The sequence below is a fragment of the Onychomys torridus genome, chromosome 15, assembly GCF_903995425.1.
Source record: "Onychomys torridus chromosome 15, mOncTor1.1, whole genome shotgun sequence".
Classification (NCBI taxonomy): domain Eukaryota; kingdom Metazoa; phylum Chordata; class Mammalia; order Rodentia; family Cricetidae; genus Onychomys; species Onychomys torridus.
Genome location: NC_050457.1, coordinates 71,798,652 through 71,824,669, shown reverse-complemented (window position 1 = coordinate 71,824,669; position 26,018 = coordinate 71,798,652). Strand labels below are relative to the sequence as shown.

At 40.7% G+C, this 26,018-nt stretch overlaps 1 protein-coding gene across 1 annotated transcript; it reads right to left on the bottom strand.

Moving 5' to 3' along the window:
• Nucleotides 1–1,084: 1,084 nt before the first annotated feature.
• On the bottom strand, nt 1,085–22,699 carry LOC118596083 (zinc finger protein 58-like). Its single transcript, XM_036206809.1, has 5 exons — nt 22,669–22,699; nt 21,929–22,142; nt 13,093–13,219; nt 12,017–12,112; nt 1,085–4,885 (listed from the first exon to the last, which is right to left on the bottom strand). The coding sequence occupies exons 2-5, from the start codon at nt 21,932–21,934 to the stop codon at nt 3,696–3,698; spliced, it is 1,419 nt and encodes a 472-aa protein (XP_036062702.1). The 5' UTR covers nt 21,935–22,142; nt 22,669–22,699; the 3' UTR covers nt 1,085–3,695.
• Between the last annotated feature and the right edge of the window lie 3,319 nt (nt 22,700–26,018).

The following is a 26,018-nucleotide window of genomic DNA, read 5'->3' as shown; positions in this document are numbered from 1 at the left end:
TGAGTTTGGCTAAATCTCATCTCTGCAAAGCCATCCCTGTCTCCTCCTGAGGTCACACAGGTACAGGGCTCCTTAGTCCTCAGCATCTGAGCCTTTCTGGGAGTCCACTCGATCCCTTATGATGCCTTCCCAGTAGGATGCTGATACTCTCTAAATTTTATGACAGCCAGATTCGTGTGCTGTAATCACTGCTAAAACCGGTCAAGTTTGGACATATCCAAAACCAACAAGGTTTAAAATGATATTAGTTTGGGAGAATTTAATACATGTATATTGAATGTTTTATTCAAATCTCCACATTCCTTCACCTATTGCTTCTTACCCTTAGAAACACATTACTCTCCCACCTTCGTGGGCTTTTTCTTCATTATTTCTTCATTCCACTTAGTGCTCCCTCCATGTGTAGGGCTGTAGGACAACTGACTGGAACCTAGAAGCCTCTCAGATTGAGTATCTTCCTCAGGAGTCATCAATTGCCAGTATCTTCTCCACAAGGTGAGAGACAAATTGAGGCCCTTGGGCAACCATGCTTATTGTATGGTGGGGTTTAGCCTGTGGAAGTGTTGTCCGTGTAGTAGACACAGCGTGTCCATGCATGAAATGGTACTGACATTTCTATCAATGTTTCAGGGTTCTAGGAATGTTTCTTATTTATACTGTCACACTGCAGACATCTACCGTATCTGGCTCAGACGTTCTTTCTGCTGCTTTTCCCTTAGGAATCCATGACTTTTGGCTTTAGATGCATGTGTGTGACACAGGTGTCATTTTTAGATTAGGCCCTCCATAGGCTAATATTCTCTACACTTGAACCAATTTGCATCTCCTTTTCTTGTTTATTGTTGGATCCTACCAACAATCCACTAGGTATCTGGGTGAGGGCATGCAAAGTGTTGAGACAGTGAAGAAGACAGAAGAGTCGAGAGGTCTGCCAGTCAATGCCGGACAGTCCCTTGCCTATTTCACAGATAGCTTATATACAGTTTTGAAGGACAGAGGTAGAACAATGCATAGCACAGGCATTCAACCACTATCTATCCTGCCTTGCATCAAGGAGCAGGCAGTTTCATTTTCTATCTCAATGTACCTTCAGCTGGCATCAGCAGCCTGCATCTAGCTAGATAGTGTGTGCCTTCTTATGGGCTAATTAGGACATTCTCACAGCCCTGGAGCAAGCAAGCTTGAACTCTATTGACTAAGAATAGACTTCAGATTAAAACTGGGAAACTGATTCAGTTTTGGGCTCCCACACTTCATCTATCACACCATATAATATTTTGTGGTGGGTGTTGAAAGGTTCTTGACTCTGTACATATAAAGATATCTTGGGTTCAGTTAGTATCCACTTATTAGAATAACAGCAATAAATTCTCCCTAGGGCTTATCACCTAGTCAAGTCAAAGTATATCACCAAATTAACATCACACCAGTTACTATTTGTGGATAAGCTTTAAATCCAATCAGAAAATAATTGGTTCCTCTCATAACTTTGCTGTCATTATTGCTCTATGGTCACTGTTGTTTTTTATCTGAGGCACAGCATCTGCACCTGATGTAATCTCTGCCTCAGCTGATGACTGTGTGTCTCTGCAGCTGCTGCCTACTGCTGCTGAGGCCTTAGACTGGGAGAGCCTTCTTGTAGTTTTAATTAACTCTGTATCCTATTTTTTACCAATAAGAATTCCAGAGCCAAATGCTGGGTGAAAACTTGCTAGCTCAGAGACTGAGCTTCTTATACACCAAGGCGAGATATTACAGGAGCTTGGATGACTCCACTGGGAACACAACAGTAACTATGACACAGCCCAGATCTCAGATTCCAGGCTCCCAATGGACAAAGTTATGACATGGTAAAGCTTTCATGGAACATTTATAGTTGCAGAAGAGACTCATTAATCAAGGCAGTTTAAAACACACTGCTTGATCAAACTGTTGAGGGTTACAGCAAAGAGAAATCTCTAGTGTTCTCTGATGACATTCTTTTTTCTATAACATTCAAGGTCCAGCCTTAAATTTATACAAATCCAGGGGCCCAGGAAAGACACCACCAACGGCGTGGGAATGAATCCAGTTGCTCGGAGCTCTTTAGTTCAATTCGTTTATTCTTCAGTCACCATCATTCAGTCACTAGTTCAACTCTCAGATCTCTCTTCATTTCCTTAGTTCCCTTCTTCTTGTTCCCTCCATTCTTAATTCCCTCTAATCTTCAGTTCCTAGTTCCCTCAATCCTTCATCATCTCAACTCTGTTTCCTCCAATCCTAGCTCTCTCCCATCTTCAATCCCTCAATCCTCAATCCCTCAGTCGTCCTTCCTCCCTCCCTCCCTCTTCTTCCTTCTCCCAGGACTGGCCTCTATCCTATCCCAGACAGTAACACCTTATGTTTTGTATATAGCACAAGATTGTAGGGGTCCCCTCTAGAGGCTTCCTGGCAATTTTATTTGCAACCCAAAAGGGGAGAGATGAGAGTGGAGTCAGTTAGTAGTTGTGATAAATCAGAAAAGGAATGTATGCGCTAGAAATATGTCCTTATTGTGGTTAGGCGGAGGCATGATGAATCTATCAACTATAGACTTACAGGTAATAGGGCAGGCAAAGTCTGCAGGTCACTAAAAGTTAAAGCTGTCACCTTTTCCCTCTGCTACCAGTTCCCTGACTGGTAGTGGGCAGGGGGAGGGGGAGGGGGAGAAGAGTGTTTATAGCTAGTCGATCTGCATTACAGCTTCAAACACCTGCTGAGGGGAAACTCCCTTTGATCTAAGAGGTTTTCTGGGGCAGTGAGATGGGGGGCCTGGATTTGCACAACAACAAGGCTTGATCATCTAGTTTGTAGACATTTGGCCTATGAGACATGTAGTCTCAGAAAGGACATTTTATCTAAGCTGGGGGGGGGGTTCTCAGGCATCTAACAGATGTTCTGTTGCTTGCTTGTCTTTTAAGACTTTGATTGGGGTTAACTTTATCTTAGGAAGGAGCTCAAGGAAGGTATTTGCAAATAGCAGACACCCAAAACCAATGGTAAAGAGGGGGCCTGGAGCTCAGAGGCAGAAGGTTCTGTCTATGCAACTATTCAGGTGTTTTGAAAAGGAGACACACACACACACACACACACACACACACACACACACTTTAGGAGAATTATGAGCACAAAGAATTCATAGCAAGACACAACTGAATATTAAGCCGCCTAACACCAATAGACCTTGCTGACTGGCTTTCTCACTCAATTGACCGTTGGCCTCGTCAAGGTATAGCTTATAATATACAGCTGGACTTCTATTTCATAGTCCTGTGGCTCGCTATAATTCTTAGCATTTGTGCTCTTGGAAGGTAGGTGTTCGTGTGGACATTCTGAAATAATTAACTTAATATTCTCCACTATGGACTCATTAGAGGTGGATAAAACCTGAATTATCAGCAATGACTTTACCCACACTTCACACATTCATGGCATTTGTAGTCAGAATGAATTATCTGACGTGTTTTAAGGGTTGAAGTAAACTTCTTAAAACATTTGAAAGATTTCTCTCCTGTATGAACTATATCATGTGTTCAGTAAGGATATAAAAATTAGCAAAGTCTTTGGCACACTCCCCATACTTTTAGGGATTGTCTTCAGAATGATTTTTTTTTTTTTTTTTAAATGTCGTCTAAACATTAAAAATAAGGAAAAACATCATCACACTCTTCACACTTTTAGGGTTTGTCTCCAGCATGAACTCTCTTGTGTCTCCTAAGGCCTGAGTGGTAACGAAAGGTTTTGTGACATTCTTCACAGTTGTACAGTTTCTCTCCAGTATGAACTGTTTGATGTTCTTGAAGACTCCTAGAATAGGAAAACCGTTTGCCACATTGTATACACAAATAAGGATTGTTTTCAGAATGGATTGTTTGATGTCCTCTAAGGGATGAAGATGAGCAAAAACATCTGCCACACTCTTCACACTTATAGGGATTGTCTTCCCAGTGAATTGTTTGATGTCGTCTGAGGGATGAAGATAAGGAAAAACATTTACCACACTCTTCACACTTGAAGTGATTCCCTTCAGAATGGATTGGTTGATGTTTTCTAAGAGATGAACATGAGGAAAAACATTTACCACACTCCTCACACTTGTATGGTTTCTCTCCAGTATGGACTCTCTGATGTGCTTGAAGGTGTGAAAAGTAGGAAAACCTTTTGCCACACTCTTCACACTTGTACGCACTCTCTTCAGAATGGATTGTTTGATGTCGTCTAAGGGATGAAGATGAACAAAAACTCTTGCCACACTCTTCACATTTGTAGGGTTTTTGTTCAAAATGGATTATTTGGTGTTGTCTAAGGTATGAAGATGAACAAAAACACTTGCCACATTTTTCACACTGGTAGGGTTTCTCTGCATTGTGAATTCGCTTATGTACCTGAAGGATTGATGATTCATAAAAAGCTTTGCCACATTCTGTACACTTGTATGGTTTCTCTCCACTATGAATTCTTTGATGTTGTTTCAGCACTGAAGGAGTATAAAAGGATTTGCCACACTCTTCACACTTGTAGGGTTTCATTCCAGAATGAATTCTTTGATGTTGCTTCAGCATTGAAGGATAGTAAAATAATTTGCCACATTCTTCACACTTATAGGATTTTTCATCAGTATGATTTTTCTGGTGTATAAAAAGTGATTCACGAGTATTAAAGGTCTTATGACATTCTATACACATGTAGGATTTTTCTCCAGTATGAAGTCTCTTGTGGATGGAAAGTGTTTTATGAGAACTAAGACCTTTACCACATTCTTCACACTTGTAGAGTTTTTCCCTTTTATGAATTCTCTGGCGTTGAATATACAGTGCGTTATAATTGATGGTCTTGTTGTAAATGTTATAATCATTGGTTGTTATTCCTGTTGAGCCAAAGTTGAGATATCATCAGAGGCTAGGAAATAATATTTATACCTAATGTTTTTCTTTTTAAAGGAACCATTTACTTATATATATATTGAAGCATCAGTGTGAAACTATAGTTCATTTCAAAACCTATAGTCACTAAGCATAAATTATAAAATATTGGAGGTAGAAATAATCTATACTTCTCCTAAAATAAGGGCACAACCAAAGAAAACATAAGACATAATGGCATATTATTCAAAGTTTAATAGCTAAATAAGGTGCAAGGGAATTTTAGTAAAAGAATAAAACCATTAAACAGTAGAGATGTTCTATGGCTGGAATGGAAACCCATGAAATTATAAATAAAGCAAGCCAGGAAAGGAGAAAGTTAATTGTGACTATGTGAATTTGTATATCTAAATATAAAATATTCTCCACATAGTTTTATTTTAGAAGGAATAAAAGATAAGCTGCACAAAAAGTAGAGAGTTCGCAAAAATATTGCATTTATAGCTCATAAATTCTGGACAGTACTTTATGTTTTATTTTGTTGACAAAAAATATATAAACCTGAAACATATCAAGTTCTGATTTAAAAAATCTTCAGGTTCACCTGTACATTACACAAACTTTCCCGGAGACAAGATATTTGTCAATGAATAGATGACAACATTACTGATTTCCTTTTTTGTTTATTTTTGTTTTTTCAAGGTAAGGTCTCTCTGTGTAGACCTTCCTGTCCTGGAACTCACTCTCTAGACTAGGCTGGCCTAAAACTTAAGAGATCTACCTACTTCTGATGGTTGAGGATACCAAGGGGATCCTTATACCTATGCCTCCCACCCAACTGGTATGCAAAATACTTGCTAGTTTAAATGTCACACACTACTCCAGACAAGCCCCAACAATTATCCTGGTGTTCTTAAGGTTTCCCCCAAAATAGCAGTGCCCACAGACAAGAGGAAGTAGTCCACAGAACACCCACATTCCCAAAATATGAGTTATGGATGCTTATTATTTAAGGGGGGGTTGGTTACAAGTATGTATTGGTCTTATTTTTTTAAAGGCTGAACAAAAGAATTAAATTCAAAGATCTCTTTCTAAAGGAAAAAAGGGGGATATGATATAGAAATGATGGGATAAAAGGGTAGATTATTGAATCTATTTTAAGCCAAAAGACAACCATTAATCTCAAAATATTTTACGCTGGTATTCATTTTAGTTTATTGAATCAAATTTGAAGTTAATTTTTAATACTGTATGTATATTTCTACTCGTTTTGTGTATTGTGTTGATACAGCTCATTTAAAAATGTAATGTGTAATTAAAAATACAGAAAAACATGTCTGCTCCTGGCAGCACTAATTTACTTCAGAGAAGATGATGGGCACTGAAGAAACTCTGTATGAAGCTTGTTTTCCTTTGGGCAAAGAAACTGCCCTTGTGGTGGTGGTTTGCGTTCTGACAAACAAAGCTTGCCTGAAGATCAGAAGGCAGAACAAGCACCAGTTAACCATAAAAGCCAGACAGTGGCACACACCTTTAATCCCAGAACTTGCAAGAAGGATATAAGAAGTGATACGGCACGGGGGGAGAGAAGAATTGGTGAGTGTTGTTCAAATTCTTAATTGGTATCATAATAAAAAAACCTGGAGCCTGATATTGGGGTGAATGCTGAAAGATCCGAGAGACAAAGGAACAAGCCACTGCCATGTCTCACCTCAACAACTCCATGAACCCTCTGACTGAATGTCTCTGTGTCCTCAGCCAAAAGCTCTCCAGCTGAATGAAAAGCTTCAGTGAAAAGGCTTCAACCAAACAAGTTTTAGTTCCTGTCTTTTTAAGCCTTATAGAACTTTCTCTGTCCAGCCATATCACTTCCTTCTTAGCGCTGGGATTAAAGGCCCATGACTCCTGAGAAATGGATTAAAGGTGTGTGCCACCAATGCCTGTCTCTGTTTCTCTCCTAGACTAAGTCAATTTCATGTGATTCCTTCAGGGTGGCTTTGCACTCACAGAGATGCAGACAAATCTCTGCCTCCCCAGTAATAAAATTAAAGGTGTTTGCCAACACTGCCTGGCCTCTATGTTTAACACAGTGGCTTGTTCTATCCTCTGATTTTCAGGCAAATTTTATAAGGGTACACAATATATAATGACAGGTAACGCAGGCAGAAACAGGAGCTCTGCCCTTTTTCAGCTGAGAAGTGGCGAGGTAAGAAGTGGCTGAGCTTGCTTGCTCCTTTGTCTCTCTGATCTTCTAGCACGTACCCATATATCTGACTCCGGGTTGTTATTACTAAGAACAATTAATATTTGTGCTATATCCGGCATCTAAGTTGTGGGGTACAAATTCAGGGAAAAGCCCCATGCCTGTGGCTTTGCAGCCATTGGCACAGAACAGAGCTGCACACAACCAGAGTCAGCACCCTACCAGCTAGATTTTCCGTCCTTTTCCCCAAGCCCTCTGAGGGAGTCTGGGATTTTTCTGTTGCTACCTATCTGCAGCAAACTCCACAGGCTTTTGGACTCCAAAAATCCCAAAAGTTAGCTGCTTTTGCATGTTCCTCCATGAAGACGACTGGCTCTTTGGCTTCTTCCCTCTCCTGGTGGGTGTGGGCTTTCCCTGGGTGCCCTACTAGGGGGGCTGCCAAACTAGTTAGCTGCCTTGAAAACCAATTGGGCTTCTACTGTTCTATGCAGAGCAGTCAGCATCAAATCTTCAACATCATTTTCAGATTTGGTGACATGATTGAGATTCTTTTTAATAGGGGAAATTAGTTAAAAGGGAGTTTTGACTCACATTAAAAGATAGAAAATACTATCACAATAGAGGGACTTAGGTCTCTATATGATAATACACTGGATGGTTTGAAAATGGAACAGTTAAATGAGAGGATAATTAAGGTAGATGGGATTTGTATAATGTCGATTATAAATACTATCTGATCATTTTGTTTTATCACTAAAAAAGTTGGTTAATATGAGTGTTAAGTGACAAGTCTTACAAAAACATTAAAACAGATCATAGAGATATTCAAACCCAGACAGAGGAACTTAAAGGAGAACGAATCTTAGCATTGCACTATAAGGTTACAGAGGAACAGCATAAGGTTCTCAAATAGCCAACCTTAATTTATCCAGTGTTCTTACAGGAACTGCCAAATGATACAAATCCTCAAGGACGTGTAAGAGCTGACTGGATTACTTTGCAAATATTAGATTTAAGGACATTCAAAGAAGTGATAGTCTCATAAGGCATGCGTTCACCTTTTGTAAAGCAGATGTTAAACACATGGCAATTTGTAATAGAATTGTCATTCAAGACTATAGACTGGATTACAGAAGTCTTGGAGGCTGGTCCTCAATTACAGTGGAGGACCTGGTGGAAAGATGAGGCTAAAAACACTGAACAATGTTCAGGCCTAGAGGTATGGAAATCTCCCAAGACCACCTTCTTGGAGAGGGAGATTATACTAATGTAGAAAGGCAATCTCTATATGATGAACACACCCTGTCTTTATGTCTCACAGCAGCCTGGAATGCTTGAGACGGAATTGAAGAAGTAGGAAAGAAAATTGACTTATTTACTACAGTTATACAGGGCCCAAAAGAAACCTTCAATGATTTTTTTTAACAAATATTGACTTCAGCAACAAATAGAATGATACCAAATTCAGAAGCCAGGCTAATAATAATTGAATCTCTACCTTTTGAAAATGTTAATTCACAATACAGAAGGGTAATTAGGCCACTAAAGGCAAGATCAGCACCTACAGAAGAATAGATTTGAGATACAGTCAATATTGAATCTCATAACCATGATGATGCTTGGATTGGAGAAGTGGTTTCCAGAAGTTTGAAAAAAAATCAAAATGTTAGGTATTTCAATTGTGATAAACAAAGTCAACTAACAAAGGATTGTGCACACAACATTGCTAAGAATAATCCAAACAGAATGCCCCTCCCTTCTGGAGTATTCACAAGGTGTGGCAAAGAACAGCATTCAACTAAGGAATGTAGATCAACAAGGACAGACAAAGTAACTCTTTGACATCCAGAAATGCCTTGCGGGGGTTCCTCTCACAGGCCCCTGTACCAAATTTGGTTCAGTCATTTCCTGTGACCATGAGGAAACACATTCCTACAGCAATTGAAGAACTTAATGCCTATTGTAAAAACAAAACAAAACAAAACAAAAATACTGCTCTGGATGATAAAACACCTTAAGAAGATAAAACAAAAAATTCTGGAGAAACAGTAAAGCAAATATTTTGTCAAATGTCTATAAATGAACAAAAGTTAAATGCCAAAGTTAAAAATGTGAATAAATGGTCATTAAAGGTCTTGTAGACACAGGTGCAGATGTAACAATAATTGCACCAGAATCTTGGCATCCAAATTAGCCTATTCAGGAGATACATGCTCAGCTTTTAGGGAATAGATCATTATCTCAAGTAAAACAGAGTGCAAGATGGGTCAAATGTGTAAGGCCAGAAAGACAGAGAGGAATATAAAAGCCATATGTGACTAACATAGCAATGAATTTATGGGGATGTGATTTGTGACATTAATAATATACTCAAATTAACAACCCTCAAATATCAAAAACAAACCAAAACTATCATATATTTCTGGAAATAATATTAAAAGGTTATTATAAAGAACAGTCACCGACCATTCAGCTTGTTCAAGAACAGGGCACAACAGCTGCTGATCTTTCAAAGACAACAAAAGCCCTACCTTTAAGATGGATAATCAGCAAACCTGTATGAATTGAGCAATGGCCTTTAATATCAGAGAAATTACAGCCTTAGAACTGGTACAGAAGCAACTAAATGATCAGTATACTGAAGAATCAACCAGGTAAGAATTGGAATTGGAATTCCCTTATGTCTGTTATTAAAAATAAATCTGTAGAGTTTAAGGCCAGCCTGGTCTACAGAGTAAGCTCCAGGACAAACTCCAAAAGCTACACAGAGAGACTCTGTCTGGAAAAATCAAAAATAAATAAATAAATAAGAAAAAATGGGGAATGGTAACAGATATAAGATCTATAAATAAGGTGATTCAGCCAACTGGCTCTCTACAGCCTGGAATTTCTTTGTCTTCTCTATTACCTAAAGGAGGACCTCTTATAGTCATTGACTTAAAAGACTGTTTCTTCACTATACTGTTAACAAAAACATAGAGAAAAAAATTTCCTTCATGTTTTCTATTTATAATAATTTTCAGTCTGTTAACAGATATCAATGAAAGCTTTTCCCATAGGGACTGTTAAATTGCCCCAACCTGTGTCAACATTTTGTATGAAAGCCATTGGAAATGATACATAAACAACTTCATCAATCTATAGGTTTCCATTATGTGAATTACATTTTACTGGCTGTCTCAAATATAGATACTTTAGATTGTTTGAGGAATGAAGGAAAACTGTGCCTTTTTTGGAGTTACAAATTGCTCCTGAAAAAATTCAAAGGCAACATTCTATTAATTATTTAGGATACAAAATAGGATTTAGGATACCCTAAATAGGGTACCCTAAAGATTCCATTGCCCACAGACAGCAGGACTTTTAAATTTAAGGACAAAACACCCATATTCGCAAGAGGTGATGTGTGTAGTCATTCAATGGATTATGGATATTTCTCATCATTTAGGGTGGTTGGTTACAAGTTGTTATTGGTAATGATTATGAAAAGAGCTGAACAAAGGAGATTCAATTCAGGGATCATGTTTTGAAAAGAAAAAAAGGGAAATACAGATATCACAGCATAAAAGTATAGATTAATGAATCTACTCTGAAAAGAAGGGGTATAGACATGATTGGATAAAAAGGTAGATTGTTACATCTGCTTTTCAACATAAAGAACAAATACTAGTTATAAAAACTTTACATTGGTATGAATTTTTTTATATTGATATAAATCAGAGGTTATTTTCATTAGAACATACTGTACATACAATTCTACTCTTGTTAAAGGCATTGTACTTATGCAACTCATTTAACAATGTAAAGAAAATTATTAGTCCTTGAAAGTTATTATTATAAACTATTTAAGATAATAAAGAAATGCAAGGGTATTAAATAGTCACTAATTATAATCAAACTTGTATTAAGGTTAGGTGTGTTTTCAAGGTCAAAGAGATATATTTTAGATATACAGGTCATCTTCAAACATTTCATACATCTACAGATAACATAGATTATTTTTTATATAACAATGAGACATTTGTGGTCCTGGCATCACCAATCTACTTAAGAGAAGAAACTCTATATGGAGTTTCCTTTCCTTGTGGCAAAAGTTAAGACACTGGGAAAGAAAGTGCCCTTGCCTCAACTGCTGACTGTATGCTGTCCAAAATCACTGTATACAAACAGGTTTGATGGACATGCTTGAGTCAACAGTGTAAGGCCTTGTAGCTCACCCTGTCCTACTCTTCCTAGGTCTGATGGTCAGGCCCTGCTCAACGGACTGGTGGTAAAAGGGTTGAAAATACCAAATATTCTCAATAAATCAGTGTACATAATGGCCCCATACAACCCCTTCTACAATAAGTTAATGCTTTGACTCTTCCTTAAGAACAGTGCTGAAGGAACTGTCCAAAGTGTCTCTGGTTTGTATGAGTTTTATCTAACTGCTCCCCTCCCCCAAACTGTTCTAATCAACAGAACTGAAAGTGTTGAGGTTTCTGTCTCTGCCTGTCTCTCAGTGATGGAATTGTGGGTTTGGCTTAATAAACCCAATCATGCTCACTTTGGTGTAGAGATCTTTCTGGTATGAGTCTACGCTCAACCTCTGTGAATAAATGACTCTCAGTCTGACCAGCAATGAGTTCTCTTTCCCTGAGTTTTTCACTATAATGGAGACTCAACAACAACAATAACAACAACAAAAACAAAACAAAACAACCCTTGGAAGTCACTGTAAATAGAAGCACGGCTCTCTGTTGGGGAAATACAAAGCTTAAGAGACTCAACCATCATAAACAAATGAATGATATACTTTGACAAGAAAGACATGAAGGAGAGACCCAAAGAATGATTACCATCATTTCATGTTTCAAGACACATGGGAAAGCCTGCCTTTCTGTTTAATTATTTGGACCTCAATTCTGCTCCCAAACCCCTCATTTCTACAGACCTGGATGCACATTGGTTGCTGCTTGTCTCTTCACATCTGAAGGCTCTTGTCTTTGCTCCAATAATGTCACTAGGTATGGCTTAGACATAGCAAGACCTGTTTGTAGGAAAAGGGGAGAAGATTGCTTATGTATTCTTTTACTTGGAATTGATATGTCACTTCCAGTACATGGCTTATAAGGAAAGAGATGATGTAATAAATGATTGCAGATAATCAGTTCCTTAAATGTTTCCTGATAGGATCACTACACTACATAAAGGAATTTACACCATTCAGATTATGAGTTTCATTTAAAGAAATAATATTAAAACTGAAGTATGAAATACTTTAACTAATAAGTGTACTCCAAGTCTAATGCCACTGACTTTCTAACAGTCCCAACATAGAAAAGTTAAACACAAAAAGAGAACAACAGTGAAATGATTTTTTCCCCCACAATTTACTTTTTTTCCATATGCATTAGTGTTTTGCCTGCATATATGTCCATGTGAGGATGAAGTTTTAATCTAATTAACTTTATCAATAAAAAATTGAGAGTCAGATATCAGGGAAAGAACCTGAAAGATCAGAGAAGCAGGGAAGCAGCCATCACTGACTTGCTACCTCTTCTATTCCTCCATCCAAAAGGGCTGAGATCCTGTCTCAGCCCCACCTTATCATTTTCCTATCCTTGTCTCTACAATCCTCCAAACCGTTATGGTCATATAGAGGCTAGCTCTGCCCTCTGACTAAATCAAGCTTTATATGTGAGAACACACACACACACACACACACACACACACACACACACACAAAATACCACACAGCATGAGGGCGATAGGTCTTGGGATTACAGAGTTGAGAGCTGCTTATGGGTGCTGGGAAATGAATCTGGGTCCTTTGGAGAAGCATTCAGTGCTCTTAACAACTGAGCCATCTCACCAGCCCCAAAATGACTTTCAATACAGCAACCTCCCTTATTTTCTGAAAACAAAGGATATGAAACTGGCGGTTGAAATACTTCCATGAGACACCATACAAAGTGAGGAAGCTACATGTTGATGGTGAAATAAGAATTCACTATGGATGATCCTCACCCAGGAAATCAAGGTTGCTGTAATTCTCCAACATCACATCCCTGTACAAATTCCACTGAGCAGGCTCCAGGCATTCCCTCTCTTCTGCAGAGAACTCAATGGCCACATCCCAAAAAGACAGCATTTCCTGAAATAAAGATCAATGAATGATACTGCACTTTAGTTTAATTAAAACCATTAATAATATAATAACCAAGATGCACTGGGCTAAATAGTTCTCCTGTCAACTTGACACTAGTTAGGGTCACTTGGGAACTGAGAAATGATCCCTATTGTCGGGGTAGGGAGAACTGTCTTACTCACCCTCCCCACCAGATGTAATTGTACTTTCAGGGTTACTTAATGGGAAAAGATTTTCCAGTGAAGGTGGAGCTTTCATTTCATTGCTTCCTCTATGTGCCTCACTCCAGACCTGTCAGCAGTGCTTCTCCTCCCTGTGCACACAGACAGAGCCCTGATCTCTGCCTTGTCCCTAATTCCAAAGAAATAAGTTCTTCTCATGCACCACAAGCTTTTCTCTTCCCAGTTCCTCTTCTAACTCACTGCTCAGCTAATGGGACAGGACCACCACAGAACTGGGGTCCAGAAATCATCAAGTAAGAAACTGTAATAGCTAAAAGGTACTTACACCCCAAGACCCAAAAGTGTTTGAGTTCTATCGCCTGTATCCCCTGGACGCAAAACTAGTAAAGGAAATAGGTGCCTTAAATAATCTGTCTCTGATAAAGCTTAAAAATATGTTTCAATCTCTCTGTCTCTCTCATTAACACTAACCAACATAAGCAGAGTACTAAACACTACAACTGGTCACTAATTTTCTCATGGCTGCTCCTTAACATGTTCAATTTTTTTCCCAAGTTCCAGAAACCAGCTTAAAACCATCTGGATAGGTCGGATCTACTTCAGGCTTTTCCTGCCTCACCAGCATCCTGTCAGACACAAAAGCAGCCAGGGTGCCAAGCAAAGAGGGATGGACAGCTCCAAGGCAGCAGGACAACCCCTTCCCAGGACGCCTGTCTACCTCAGAAGACCCCCCTTCCTACTCCCCCCAAAAGCCAAACAATGCCCACCAATTCAGCTGGAAGCAGAAACGACGTCCTATTCCTATTCACTTGCTTTTTAATAATGAGCAATGTAGCATGAATCTTAAAAGGTCTTATTAATAAAAAAAAACAAACCCAGGGGGAGGTATTGGGGTGAATGCTGGAAGATCAGAGAAGCATAATAAGCCACAGCTTCCTCACCTGGCCAGTTCCTCAGCTGATCCTCTTTCCTCAGACTGGAAGCTTCTGGGTCCTCATCCAAATGGATCTCAGCTGAACTGCTGCTAAAAGCCTAAAAGCAAAACCAGGCTCTAGTTCCTGGTTTTCATGCCTTATATACCTTTCTGTTTCCTGCCATCACTTCCTGGGTTTAAAGGCGTGGGTCACTATTCCTGGCTGTTTCCAGTGTGGCTTTAAACTCAGAGATCCAGATGGATCTCTGCCTTAGGAATGCTAGGATTAAAGGCATGTGTGCCACAATTTTCTGGCCTCTGTATCTAGTGGCTGTTGTGTTCTCTGATCCCAGATAAGTTTATTAGGGTGCACAATATTTTAGGGAACATAATATCACCACAAAGCAAAGTCTGGAATGTTAGGACTCTGTACATGGCTCCTCGGGGTTCTGGGTCTTACGCCATCAGTGGGCCCTGGTGACTATGTACCTGCCCTGTAGCCACGCAATTCCCACCTTAAAAAGCTGTACGCGGACCCCCATACTCTCTCTCTCTCTGCTCCCGCCATCTTGCTTTCTGACCAGGCCTGGCTCTCCTCCCTCCTATCCCCTTTCTTTCTTTCTAATAAAGCTCTTTGTGGCCTGTGACTTTTCTGCTGCCACCAATGTCGTTTATCATAACCACCAATAACATCATGGTTCAGCTTTGGATCCTCTTTCTAGTTATGGTATGGCCACCTCCTCAAACACTATCGTTCAGGCTTCTGATTTTACCCCGCATAAAGTTTACACACACCCAGCATTCGGGACAACAGCACTGGGGGCTTCTTCCTCCTATCACACTGTCCCAGAGCATTCATCCTTCAGGAAGTGTAGTTGGCATTTTTCTTTTCATGACATGGAGACTTCTTATTAATTAGGAAAGCTTGGTCTTGAGCTTATGCTTGTCCCACTAGCTCTTATAACTTAATTTTCCCTGTTTCTATTCATCTATTTCGCCTTGTTGCTTTTATGTTTCTTTCATTCTGTATGTCCTGTTTCCTGCTTCCTTCCTGTCTGTCTGTCTGGCCCTTGACATCTGCCTCTGTCTCTGTCTCCCAGATCCCTCCTCTTGCTTTGCCTTAAAGTCCCAGCACCCGGGAGGCAGAGGCAGGCAGATTTTTCTGAGTTCGAGGCTAGCCTGGGCTACAAAGTGAGTTCCAGGAAAGGTGCAAAGCTACACAGAGAAACCATGTCTCGGGCGAAAAAAAAAAAAATATGTGGTGATATATTGTGTTCCCCAATATATTGTGCACCCTAATAAACTTATCTGGGGTCAGAGGACAGAACAGCCACTAGATAGACATAGAGGCCAGAAAATGGTGGCACACATGCCTTTAATTCTATCACTTGCGAGGCAGAGATCCATCCAGATCTCTGTGAGTTTAAAGCCACACTGGAAATAGCCAGGCATGGTGACTCATGCCTTTAATCCCAGGAAGTGATGGCAGAAAGCAGAAAGGTATATAAGGAGTGGAAACCGGAAACTAGCTGGTAAAGCTTTCAGGCTTTCAGAAGTAGTTCAGCTGAGATCCATTTGGATGAGGACACAGAGGCTTCCAGTCTGAGGATACAGGATCAGCTGAGGAACTGGCAAAAAGAGGTCGTTGTGGCTTGTTCTGTTTCTCTGATCTTCCAGTGCTCACCCCAATACCTAGCTCCAGGTTTATTTTTATTAGTAAGTCCTTTTAATATTCGTGCTACACCTATATCTCCTTCCTAGCTACTTTGGACATTAGATGAATTTAATTAGACGAATCAGGTGCTGTAAACAGGCAAAGTAAACAAATGCAACACATCTTTACATAGTTAAACCAATATTCCACAATATAAACAAATGTAAGACATCTTTACATAGTTAAATAAATATTTCACAAACAAATGCAAAACATCTTTACACAGTTAAACTTATATTTCACAACAAGGAAGTCCCCAAGTGTTGGCTTCCTTAGGTCACTGGTCAATGGAAAAATACCACTATATCTCCAACTTCTATTATAATTCTTTATGTTTAATATCTTTATCTTACATGAGTTTCAATTCATTACATTTAACATATTGATGATATCATGTTATTTACCTTTACTGCCTGAAAGAACTTAGTTTCAACAATATAGTCACAATTAGCAAGAGTGTAAATTCACTCTAAAATTATTGAATAAAAATGTCATTTCCCCCTCTATCTCTTCATTGCAACTTCTCTCATGTCCCCATTTAGTTCATCTCAAATATATAGTGTATACTTCTGTAATTATTATTGATACAAACACAAACACAGCACACAAATATACATATATGTAAACATATACATAACTTCATAAGTACGAATGGCCGATTTTTGTGTAAGTTTTGAGGACTGACCACTTGTTACTGGAGGAACAGTGAGCGCTCTCATCCTGGGAAACACTAATTCTCCCTCTCCTTGGAGTTCTTAGGTGCCTACACTTGGATGCTTACCCAGCAGACTGCCCCCTGCAGGGGATCATGTGCCACTGTCATTGTTCAGGGCTTGTTCAGGCAGCCATGATGTTGGGGTATCATGGGTGCAGCTTCCCTTCACTTTCTAGAAGGCACAGCCTCCCAGCAGACTTGCTGGACCTCTGGCTCTCATAATCAATATACCCACTATGCAGAGATATTCCCTGAGCCTTATGTGTGGGAATTGCAGTGTAGGGTATCTTTTGGGTCACAGCCCCACAAGACAACACTTCTCTGCACTTTGTAAGTTTTAATTTTCTGGAATGTTCTCTGTGCTGCAGAAAGAAGCACCATTGATGACCTGTGACAGCTACACTCCAGTGTGAGTCTAAGGAGAAGTACTTGGAGTTCAGTTAGGGATTATGATGGTTTAGTGGTGTTAGTATGTTCTCCTCCACGATTTAAGACCTAACATGTCATCAGAGGCAGCTCCAAGCATTATGTAGGTCTCCTGTCCCCTCTAAGTCCCATCGAGAGCTGTTGCTAAGGCCAAGATGTGAGAGGCACTGTGGCACCTTTAGAGATATCATGCCATACTGGTCATTGTTGTGGTTCACAGGCGTAACAGCTACACAGGATTTATTACTTCTCTCCCCTGGACTTTCCAAAGCACCTTCCAGCACTGAGCAAACTCACCCTTAGACAGGAGACCTTCAGGTCAGATCCAGCTCCAATCCCCTGACTCCTGTGTCTCCAGGGCATGGCGTTTTCACCATTGGGAGGAGAGAGTAGCTTATCATCATAAGACTTTTGGGACAACTGAAAATATCCTCCATAAAGAATGACAATAGAAATTTTTAAAAATAAATGTGGACTTGAGCAGCAATGAGGAGGCCTGCATATATTCAAGGAACAGGCAAAATGAAACAATTGGGTAAACAGAACACCCAGCACATTCTCAAAGGAAAAGAAATTGAATTATTCTGAAAGCTTCTTTGTAGCTAGTATAGAATGTTACCATCTTTAGAAGTAAGCAAAAGAAAAACAGATCCCACTGGGTGGTGGTGGCACACGCCTTTAATCCCAGCACTTGAGAGGCAGAGCCAGGCGGATCTCTGTGAGTTCAAGGACAGCCTAGCCTACAGAGCAAGACCCAGGACAGGCACCAAAACTACACAGAGAACCCCAATCTCGGACAAAAAGAAAAAAAGAAAGGAAGAAAAATAGAACCCACTCTCTTTTCAATATAGAGCACAGGTTCTCAAAATGTGGGTCATGACCTCTTTGGCAAACCTTCATTGACAAAAGCATTACATGATAGTAAATAGCCTTAGCAAACACAGTTATGAAGCAACAGGGAAAATAATTTATGGTTGGGGTCACCACAGTATGAGGAGCTGCATTAAAGGTCCCAGCATTAGGAAAGGGGAGACGGCAGAACTAGCGGGTCACCAAGAAGAGGGAAAAAATGACCACAGCAGAGAAGGGCCACAGCCCAGAGAAGATGAAGATGGAATCATGACCCTCTGAGAGAACTTGGCCAGTCCTCAAAGCAGAATCAACTGTAAGGACCACTCCCCACATTGCCCAGCACAGCATAGCACCATTCTGTCTGCTGTTCTGGGGCCAATCTCCTGTGAAACAATGTGGATGGATGGCAGTGCGCCTATAAACAGGATATCTTTTAGGAGGGATTTTACCCAATAAAATTAACAGCAAACTTTTCAGGGGCATTTGAAACTGGCAAAATTCACTTTTAATGGAGAAAAATTGTAAATTATGTCTGGTCTGAGGGGCACATTGCCATTCATTAAAAATTGTTACACATTCTTCCCATAATTAGGAGGTGGATATAGAACTCCATTTGAATGGTGGCTGTTCCTAGAGGCAAGCCTAGAACAACAAAATGAACAGAGTAGATGTAATAAGAACTCCTGAATCTTCTGTTGGTATCCCTTAGAAACATCTTTTCAGAGAGTCAGATAAAACTGAAGACTGGCAGATCATTGGTGGGAAGTCAAAATGATAGTCAAAGAGAACTGGATTACTGATCAGGAACTAAAAAATAATGACTCTCCATTCAAAATCACCGATCTACAGAATGCATAACACAGTGCTTTCAATACACAGCACACACATCATGAAGAAGCAACTCCTGGATCTTTTTCCCAGGGCTATACTCACACAACTGTGTCATGCAATAATGACTAATTTTTTATTCAAGTCACCAAGTTTTGCAATTTTAAGACACAGAAAGTTGGTTAACCCATAAAAAAATATGGCAGACAAAATATAGTATTGGCTTTGGTAACAAGAATTATATAACCTTAGTTTCATAATGTATCACATGTTTTGCTCTGTACATTAGATGTCTAGCTATATTTGTGGATTTTAATTGTCAATATATTGTTTCTGAATCTTCTTCAAGCAACAGTATGGATACTATATCCAATAACAACTTGGGACATGCATTCTCATAAACCCAATTAAATTCATATGGATGCAGCAAAGAGAACAATGGAATGCAAATTTTGAAAGAGTTGACCTTGCAACCACACACACCTATCAATTCAAAACATGTTGCTGAATTTGATAATGATTATAGAGGACACTATGACAGACACTTTAATAACCGGTAAACAACAATGTGATGAAAATCTGGGCTGCTCAGGTTTAGTCCTTTGTATGTCTTTGACCTCTGTTCAAACCTTGCAATGTCTCTCCATGGCCTCTGACAGACTCATATAGATCAATAAGCAGGAACTGAACGTCCTCACCCAGCGCACCTCCCCTCCAGAGTGTCCCAGATATGACATGTCTCACACAGCAAGGTTCATGCATGAGTTGTGAACACAAGGAACTGCTCCCTCACACTGACATTAGAACACAAGGAAAGAAGCCTGGGAGGAAAGAGACAGGACTGCTCAACAAGGGGAACTGGACTGGACCTGTGGAAGAGCAGGAACCAACATGAGCAGTCTGCTTCACTGGCTGGACATGGCAGTGCCCATGTGCAGGACAGGGAGGAAGTGGTTTTGTTCTGGCTGACTGTAAGAAGAATCTGCACACAGTGGAACCTCTGGAGTAAGGACAGGGGAAGGCATCCTAGCTGCAGCTGCAGAAAAAGACCCAGGAATGTAACCAGAGCAGCCACATCAGTCAAGAACTGCAGAATGGAAATGAAGAAATAATGGAGCCTTAGATTAGACATGAAAGGAGCAAACTGGAAGAAATCAGTAAAACCAGGAGAAATCAGCACTGTGTCATGACAGTAAATAACACAGATTAATATCCAAAAAGAATGAATATTCAATGCATATAGTGATAAATATTCAAGACAGGCAAAGAGGAATTTTTCCTCACAGAGTAAATGAAAACAAGTATGTAATCACAAAAATTTAATACCTACAACAAAAGCATGATAGTGAAAGATGTATACATTACACATGGAATGGGCAGCAGAAGATAATCACAAGTAAAAAACATGAAATTAACAATTGAAGGTATTTATCATGTCTATAAAGTATGGTCAAGTGTTTTCTGTCACAGACTCTGGTATCCTAGGCATCATTGAATTTGCTATGAACCAGAAGATGACCAGAGGTCCTGTCCCCCACCCTCTCACAAATTCAGAGACTGTAGCATGAATCTTAATAGGTCTTATTAATAAAATCAAACCTGAAGCCAGGTATTGGGGTTAGTGCTGGAAGATCAGAGAAGCAGAATAAGCCACAGCCACCTCACCTTGCTAGTTCCTCAGGTGATCCTGTTTCCTCAGACTAGAAGCCTCTGAGTTCTCATCCAAATGGATCTCATCAGAACTGCTGCTAAAAGCCCAAAAGCTTAACCAGGCTCTAGTTCCTTGTCCTCACGCCTTAAACATCTTTCTGCTTTCTGCCATCACTTCCTGAGATTAAAGGCATGAGTAACCATGCTTTGTTGTTTCCAGTGTGGCCTTGAACTTACAGAGATCCAGACGGATTTCTGCCTCTGGAATTCTAGGATTAAAGATGTATGTGCCACCATTTTCTGGCCTTTATGTATATCTAGTGGCTGTTCCGTTCTCTGACCCAAGATAAGTTTATTGGGGTGTACAATATTTTGGGAAACACAATATCACCACAAGAGATGACAGGGATGTGCAATAGAGTAGACTGAAGTATCTTCTCTATCACAGGTCTGTTTACTTTAAGTCACATGAATACACACAGTCCATGAGTTCTTCCTCACCCTGCTGACCTGACACCAAAGCTTGGCACTGGAACACAAGGCCATGAGAGTTTTTTACCTGTGTCCTACTATTAGACAACTCAATAATTTCAATGAAAACATGTTGACACAACCATTTTGGGACAAGCAGACATCAGCACTTTCTTACAAATACTCAGACCTAAACTGACGATGGAGGACCTTTCAAAGAGTTAAGAAAACCCAGCCCTCAAGGTGAACCTGGGTTCAGCTTTCCTAGTCCCCATTCTGCTTTGCAATGGGTCTTTCCCCTCCATATGTCTGCAGATGTGTGTTCTCTCATCCTAGTCAAAGCTTTTCTATAGCAGCTGATTCTGGTAGATCTATCTGCTGTGTTCCAGAATTTCCCACCGGTGAACTGTTGGGACTCAGGGGTTTTTTGTTTTTTCCTTTCTTAATTCTTTAGCCGGCAGAAAAAAAATGAACACAATCAAGACCCCAAGACTGTACACTAGGCCGGCTACAGTTCAGGAAGGACTCGGAAACCCGTTTGCTCTATAGATTCTGAGAAATCTGACAGCGTCCATGTGAGATGGCTCAGCTAGAGAAGCATGCTTCCCCACCAGAGCTGCTCACTGAGCTCCCAGCTCCGCCTCAGGAGCAGGCAGTCAGCTGACCATCATTAGTTTGCAATCCTGGACTTCACTATCAACTACTCCGCCCCACCAGGAAGCGCTCCTGTCCCAGAAGGCCAAGGTGGACTCGGGCTGTGCTAGGCGTCACAAGGAAACTGTCACACAGTGCACCGTTCCTATCACCTTCTCCAGAACCTTGACCTGCAACCTCCTGTGACCCAGCCAGTTCAGCACAGCAGCCCCAAGGCAGCTTGTTCCGCCCTGCCACCCAGGTCCGCTCCCTCCAAGTCGGACCCCGCAACCCGCACAGTGCCTGAGGCTGCGCTGCACCCTGCACTAACCTCCATGTCAGAGACGCGTTGTGTAGGACAGGACTCTCGCCAAACTTTGAGGAAGCTGTCTGTACCTGTGAGTGCTAGAGGCCGGAAGGCGATTTCTTGGTCGGCTCCCTGTGATGTCACAGTCGCCTAGACTACATTTCCCAGAAGTCTGAGCAAAGGAATTCCTGTTCTCCTATTTAGATGACGTTTAGTCTTCCTGGATTAGTTTGGCTGCCTGCAGAAGAGTTTGGGAGGAAGAAACACAATCCGGTGGACAGCTGTTAGGCCTGAGAAAAACCAATTGCACGAATGTCTGATTAAAGCAAGCTTCATTTTACAGGTGCACCAGGAACTGGCCGGTTGGCTTTCTCTCCCAAAGTCGGTATTTCAGAGAGCAGCCCCTTCCTCATAGCCTTTTCAGTCCCCCTGATGGGGGTTAGGGTTAATAGAAAACAGATGTCGAGATAATTGGCCGTTAGACAGGAAAAAATAAAAACAGCTGAAGTTCAAAAATAAATCATGTGGGAGGGGAATCATCAAGGTATCCAGAAAATCATTTTCATAAGGCAAAAGTGCAATCATTTCACAGGTTATGTTTGTAAGGCAAACGATGAGCAAACATCATGGGGCCACAAGTTCAGAATAGTTGAAACATGTTGTAAGACAAATTGCTAAATGATCTTATTAATAAAACCTGGTGCCAGATATTGGGGTAAATCCCGAAAGATCAGAGGTATAGGACAAGCCAAAGCCAATCTCACCTTACAGACCTTCAGCTTCCAAAGAGAGCTACTTCCTGTATACCCACACCTACATGCCTTTCTGTTCTGCCATCTCATTTCCTCTATGCCCAGCTACATCACTTCCTCTTCCTGCCTAGCTCTGTCACTTCCTGTCTGTCTGTATAGACCTCCAGACCTTCATGGTTAAGTAGTGTTGGAATTTAAAGCGTGTTTCACCATGCCTGGCTCTGTTCCCAGAGTGGGTTTAAACTCACAAAGATCCAGACAGCTGCCTCCGAAGTGATAGGATTAAAGGCTTGTGCTACCATTGCCTGACTTCTACTTAATATAGTACCTGGCTTTTTCCTCTGATCCTCAGATAAACTATATTTGGGACACAGATAAAATATCATCACACATGTTTTGGAGGGTACATTAGGCTTAGGAAACAGAAACTTATTCTTTTAAGATATGGAGACTTAATAACAGTGTATGAAAATGTGGTTTCTTAACAACAATGTGGCTACTGTTTTGGTTTCAAACAGCCATGGGAAAGTCAGTCTGGTGTTCACTTCCAGATCCACAACACACAGAAATATTGGGCTTACAGATCATTTCTGGTACATATATTCTGATTTTAATCTTACTACAGCAATAAGAATCATGTTGACAAAGTTGTACTGTAAAATAATAAAGCAATGCTGTATAGGATAATCTTTTTGTACACTGTGAAGATCTGTCTTTGCCAAGGCACCTTCTGATTGGTTTAATAGAGCTGAGTGGCCAATAGCTAGACAGTAGAGGACAGGCAGGATTCATGGGATAGAGCAGAAGAGATGAATCTAGCTGCAGGGTGACAGCAGCTACATGAGGACCAAGTCAGGCGTACAGAATGGTGGAGACATTTAAAGAAAAGCCATGGAGACATTTAAAGAAAAGCCATGGGGGAAGATTGTAGATTAATAAAGGCAGGTTAAATTAAGTTATAAGAGCTAGCTAGGGAAAAGCCTGAAGGGCAAGTGTTCATAATCACTAAGAAATCTCCCAGAACCTGTTCCTCATGCTGGATGATAACCTTGCCCAGCTTTGACACAGGGGGAGGAGCTCGGTCCTTCCTCAACTTGATGTGTCATGCCTTGTTCAAGCACTTGGGAGACCTGCCCCTCCCTGAATGGAGACAGAGGAGGAGGGGATGGGGAGGGGGATAGAGGGAAGTGGGGGGAGATGGAAGGAGAGGAGGGAGGGTAAACTGTGATCGGCATGTAAAATAAATGAAAAAATGTTAATAAAATAAAATAAAAGGAATTCTCCCTGTCTTTATTTGCAAGCTGGCAGTTCAGACAAGTAAGTAAAATGTGCATAATACACTAATATGGAAATGAAAATTATCTTTAAAGATGATTTTGAATCCAGTCGTGGTTCAAGGCTCAGGTGTGTGGATTCACAAATGTCTGTTGAATGAAGACACAGAGGCACCTTAAGAATGAATCTAGCCTTTTTCTGGCTGCAAGGTGATCCAGCCTCTAAGAACTGAAGTCCTTTCCCTTTGCCCAAGGCATTTTCACTTTTCTCTATAATTACACTTTAACCAGTTGATTTCCATATGTTCCAAGCAACCTGAAAGAAGCTTCCAAAAATACAATGCCAAGTGCAAATTTCTTGATTCATCAGGTACCACAGTTTTCCCTGCTTCCTGAACCAAGTTTTGCATAGGCTTTGTGTCCTTGGGAGACTCTGAGAGAAGATTCACATAGGGCAACAAGAGATACAAAGGGTATCTGCTAAACAGAAGATGAATTAGGACTAGGTGCTACTCTCTGAAGCAGGCCCTGTTGTGGTCCACTGGGAATGTTGCCACAGATCTCTTTCCTTCATACAAAAATTAATTTTCTTGAAAGTTATACAGCCTCATCATAAATACAGCCCTTCTTTTATCTGTTGGTCTTACAATCTCACATATGTAGAACAAAATACATTTTAAAGCCAATATAGTTACTACTGCTAGTGTTATGCCAACATCACCGGGACCCCCAAAAGGCCACCACAGACACTAAATCCCATATGTAAAAGCAAAGAGCCTTTATTTACAAGCTCAGCAGAGCTTGGACATTCTGTCTGATGCAGTGGTGAGAGCAGAGAGCTGAGCCCAGGCAAGGCGGGTTGTTAGTTTGGTTTTTTGTTTTTGTTTTTGTTTTTGTTTTTTATCATAACAGAGGTTGGGATCAGGGGATTTCCAGGTCTCAGGATCCTGATTGGCTGACATCGGTCTAGAGGTATAAGGAATGTTTGGAATATCAGTTATTTCCCCTTAGATGCAGCCCCTCACTGGGTGGGGTCAGCTCATGGTTTTTCTGGTTATGGGTGTTACCTGCCAGTAAGCCTGTTATAGAAGCTGTGTCTGGGTCTCTAAGCCTGTCATAGTAGTTGTGTGGTCAATCTCTTTTGGGCACTCGCACACTAGAGCAAGAGCAAGACCTGCTAGGATAAGAAACCTGTTAAAGTGATTCATAGGATTGTATGAGGCTATGGTATCTGCAAAACTTCCTTTAATATCCATTTTTGTCATATCAAGTAACTTTTTTTTGCAAAAGTCTCTATTTTATTTAGTTTATTTTATTTAGAAAAATGTTCTTCTAAGCACTTTATTGGTGAGAGATTATTTTCTATGAGTTTTTATCGTAGCAACCTCATTATGTAAGGATTCTGTCCTTAATTATGTCATCAGCCTAGGTCAGCCCAGCCTAAAAAGTGGGCGGGTGGGCCCTCTGTATGCTTCCCTTTTCTCTTTCCGCTCTCTTCCCTTTGCACGGTCTCTCTCTCTCTCTCTCTCTCTCTCTCTCTCTCTCTCTCCCAATAAATCTCTAGAAAGGTAACCATGGCTCATGACTTTCCTCCAACACTCTCCTCCTTGGGCATGGCCACCACAAATGCCGGCCAGCCATCAGCACTCCTGCTTTAACCAACATTTGGTGCCATGACTCAGATATACACCACCGAGGACCTGCTGATTGCTGCCGCTTGCTGCCTCCTCCCCCGTCCATCGAGACTGCAAAAGTGCAAGCGTGCATGTCCCTTGCTGGACCCCTATACAGCTACCACTACTGATACCGCCATGATTCTTCACAGTGAGTCTGCTGTTCTCTCGGCTGTAGTCTGAGCTATATTCTTTGTGACAGACTCCCTGGGGGTTGTTCTTGGGCTGTACTGACAACGGCAGACACATTTTCACTCCCAACGAAGAGAAAAATGTCGTCTTGGGTCTACCAGGTGGACAGCTGCAGTGCAGCTACAGCCCTCATGTTCCCTTGATGAAGAGGAATGGTGACTTGACCTGATTCTTAGATCTCTCTCCACGCTCAGGGATGCCCGAGATTAAAGTTTGATTCTAG

Coding starts and splice junctions, on each gene's coding strand:
- LOC118596083 (XM_036206809.1), bottom strand. Junction 12,113..13,092: donor CAGCAACCTTGATTTCCTGG/GTGAGGATCATC, acceptor TCCTACAAACAG/GTCTTGCTATGTCTAAGCCA. Junction 4,886..12,016: donor AGCAACCAATGTGCATCCAG/GTCTGTAGAAAT, acceptor TTGGCTCAACAG/GAATAACAACCAATGATTAT.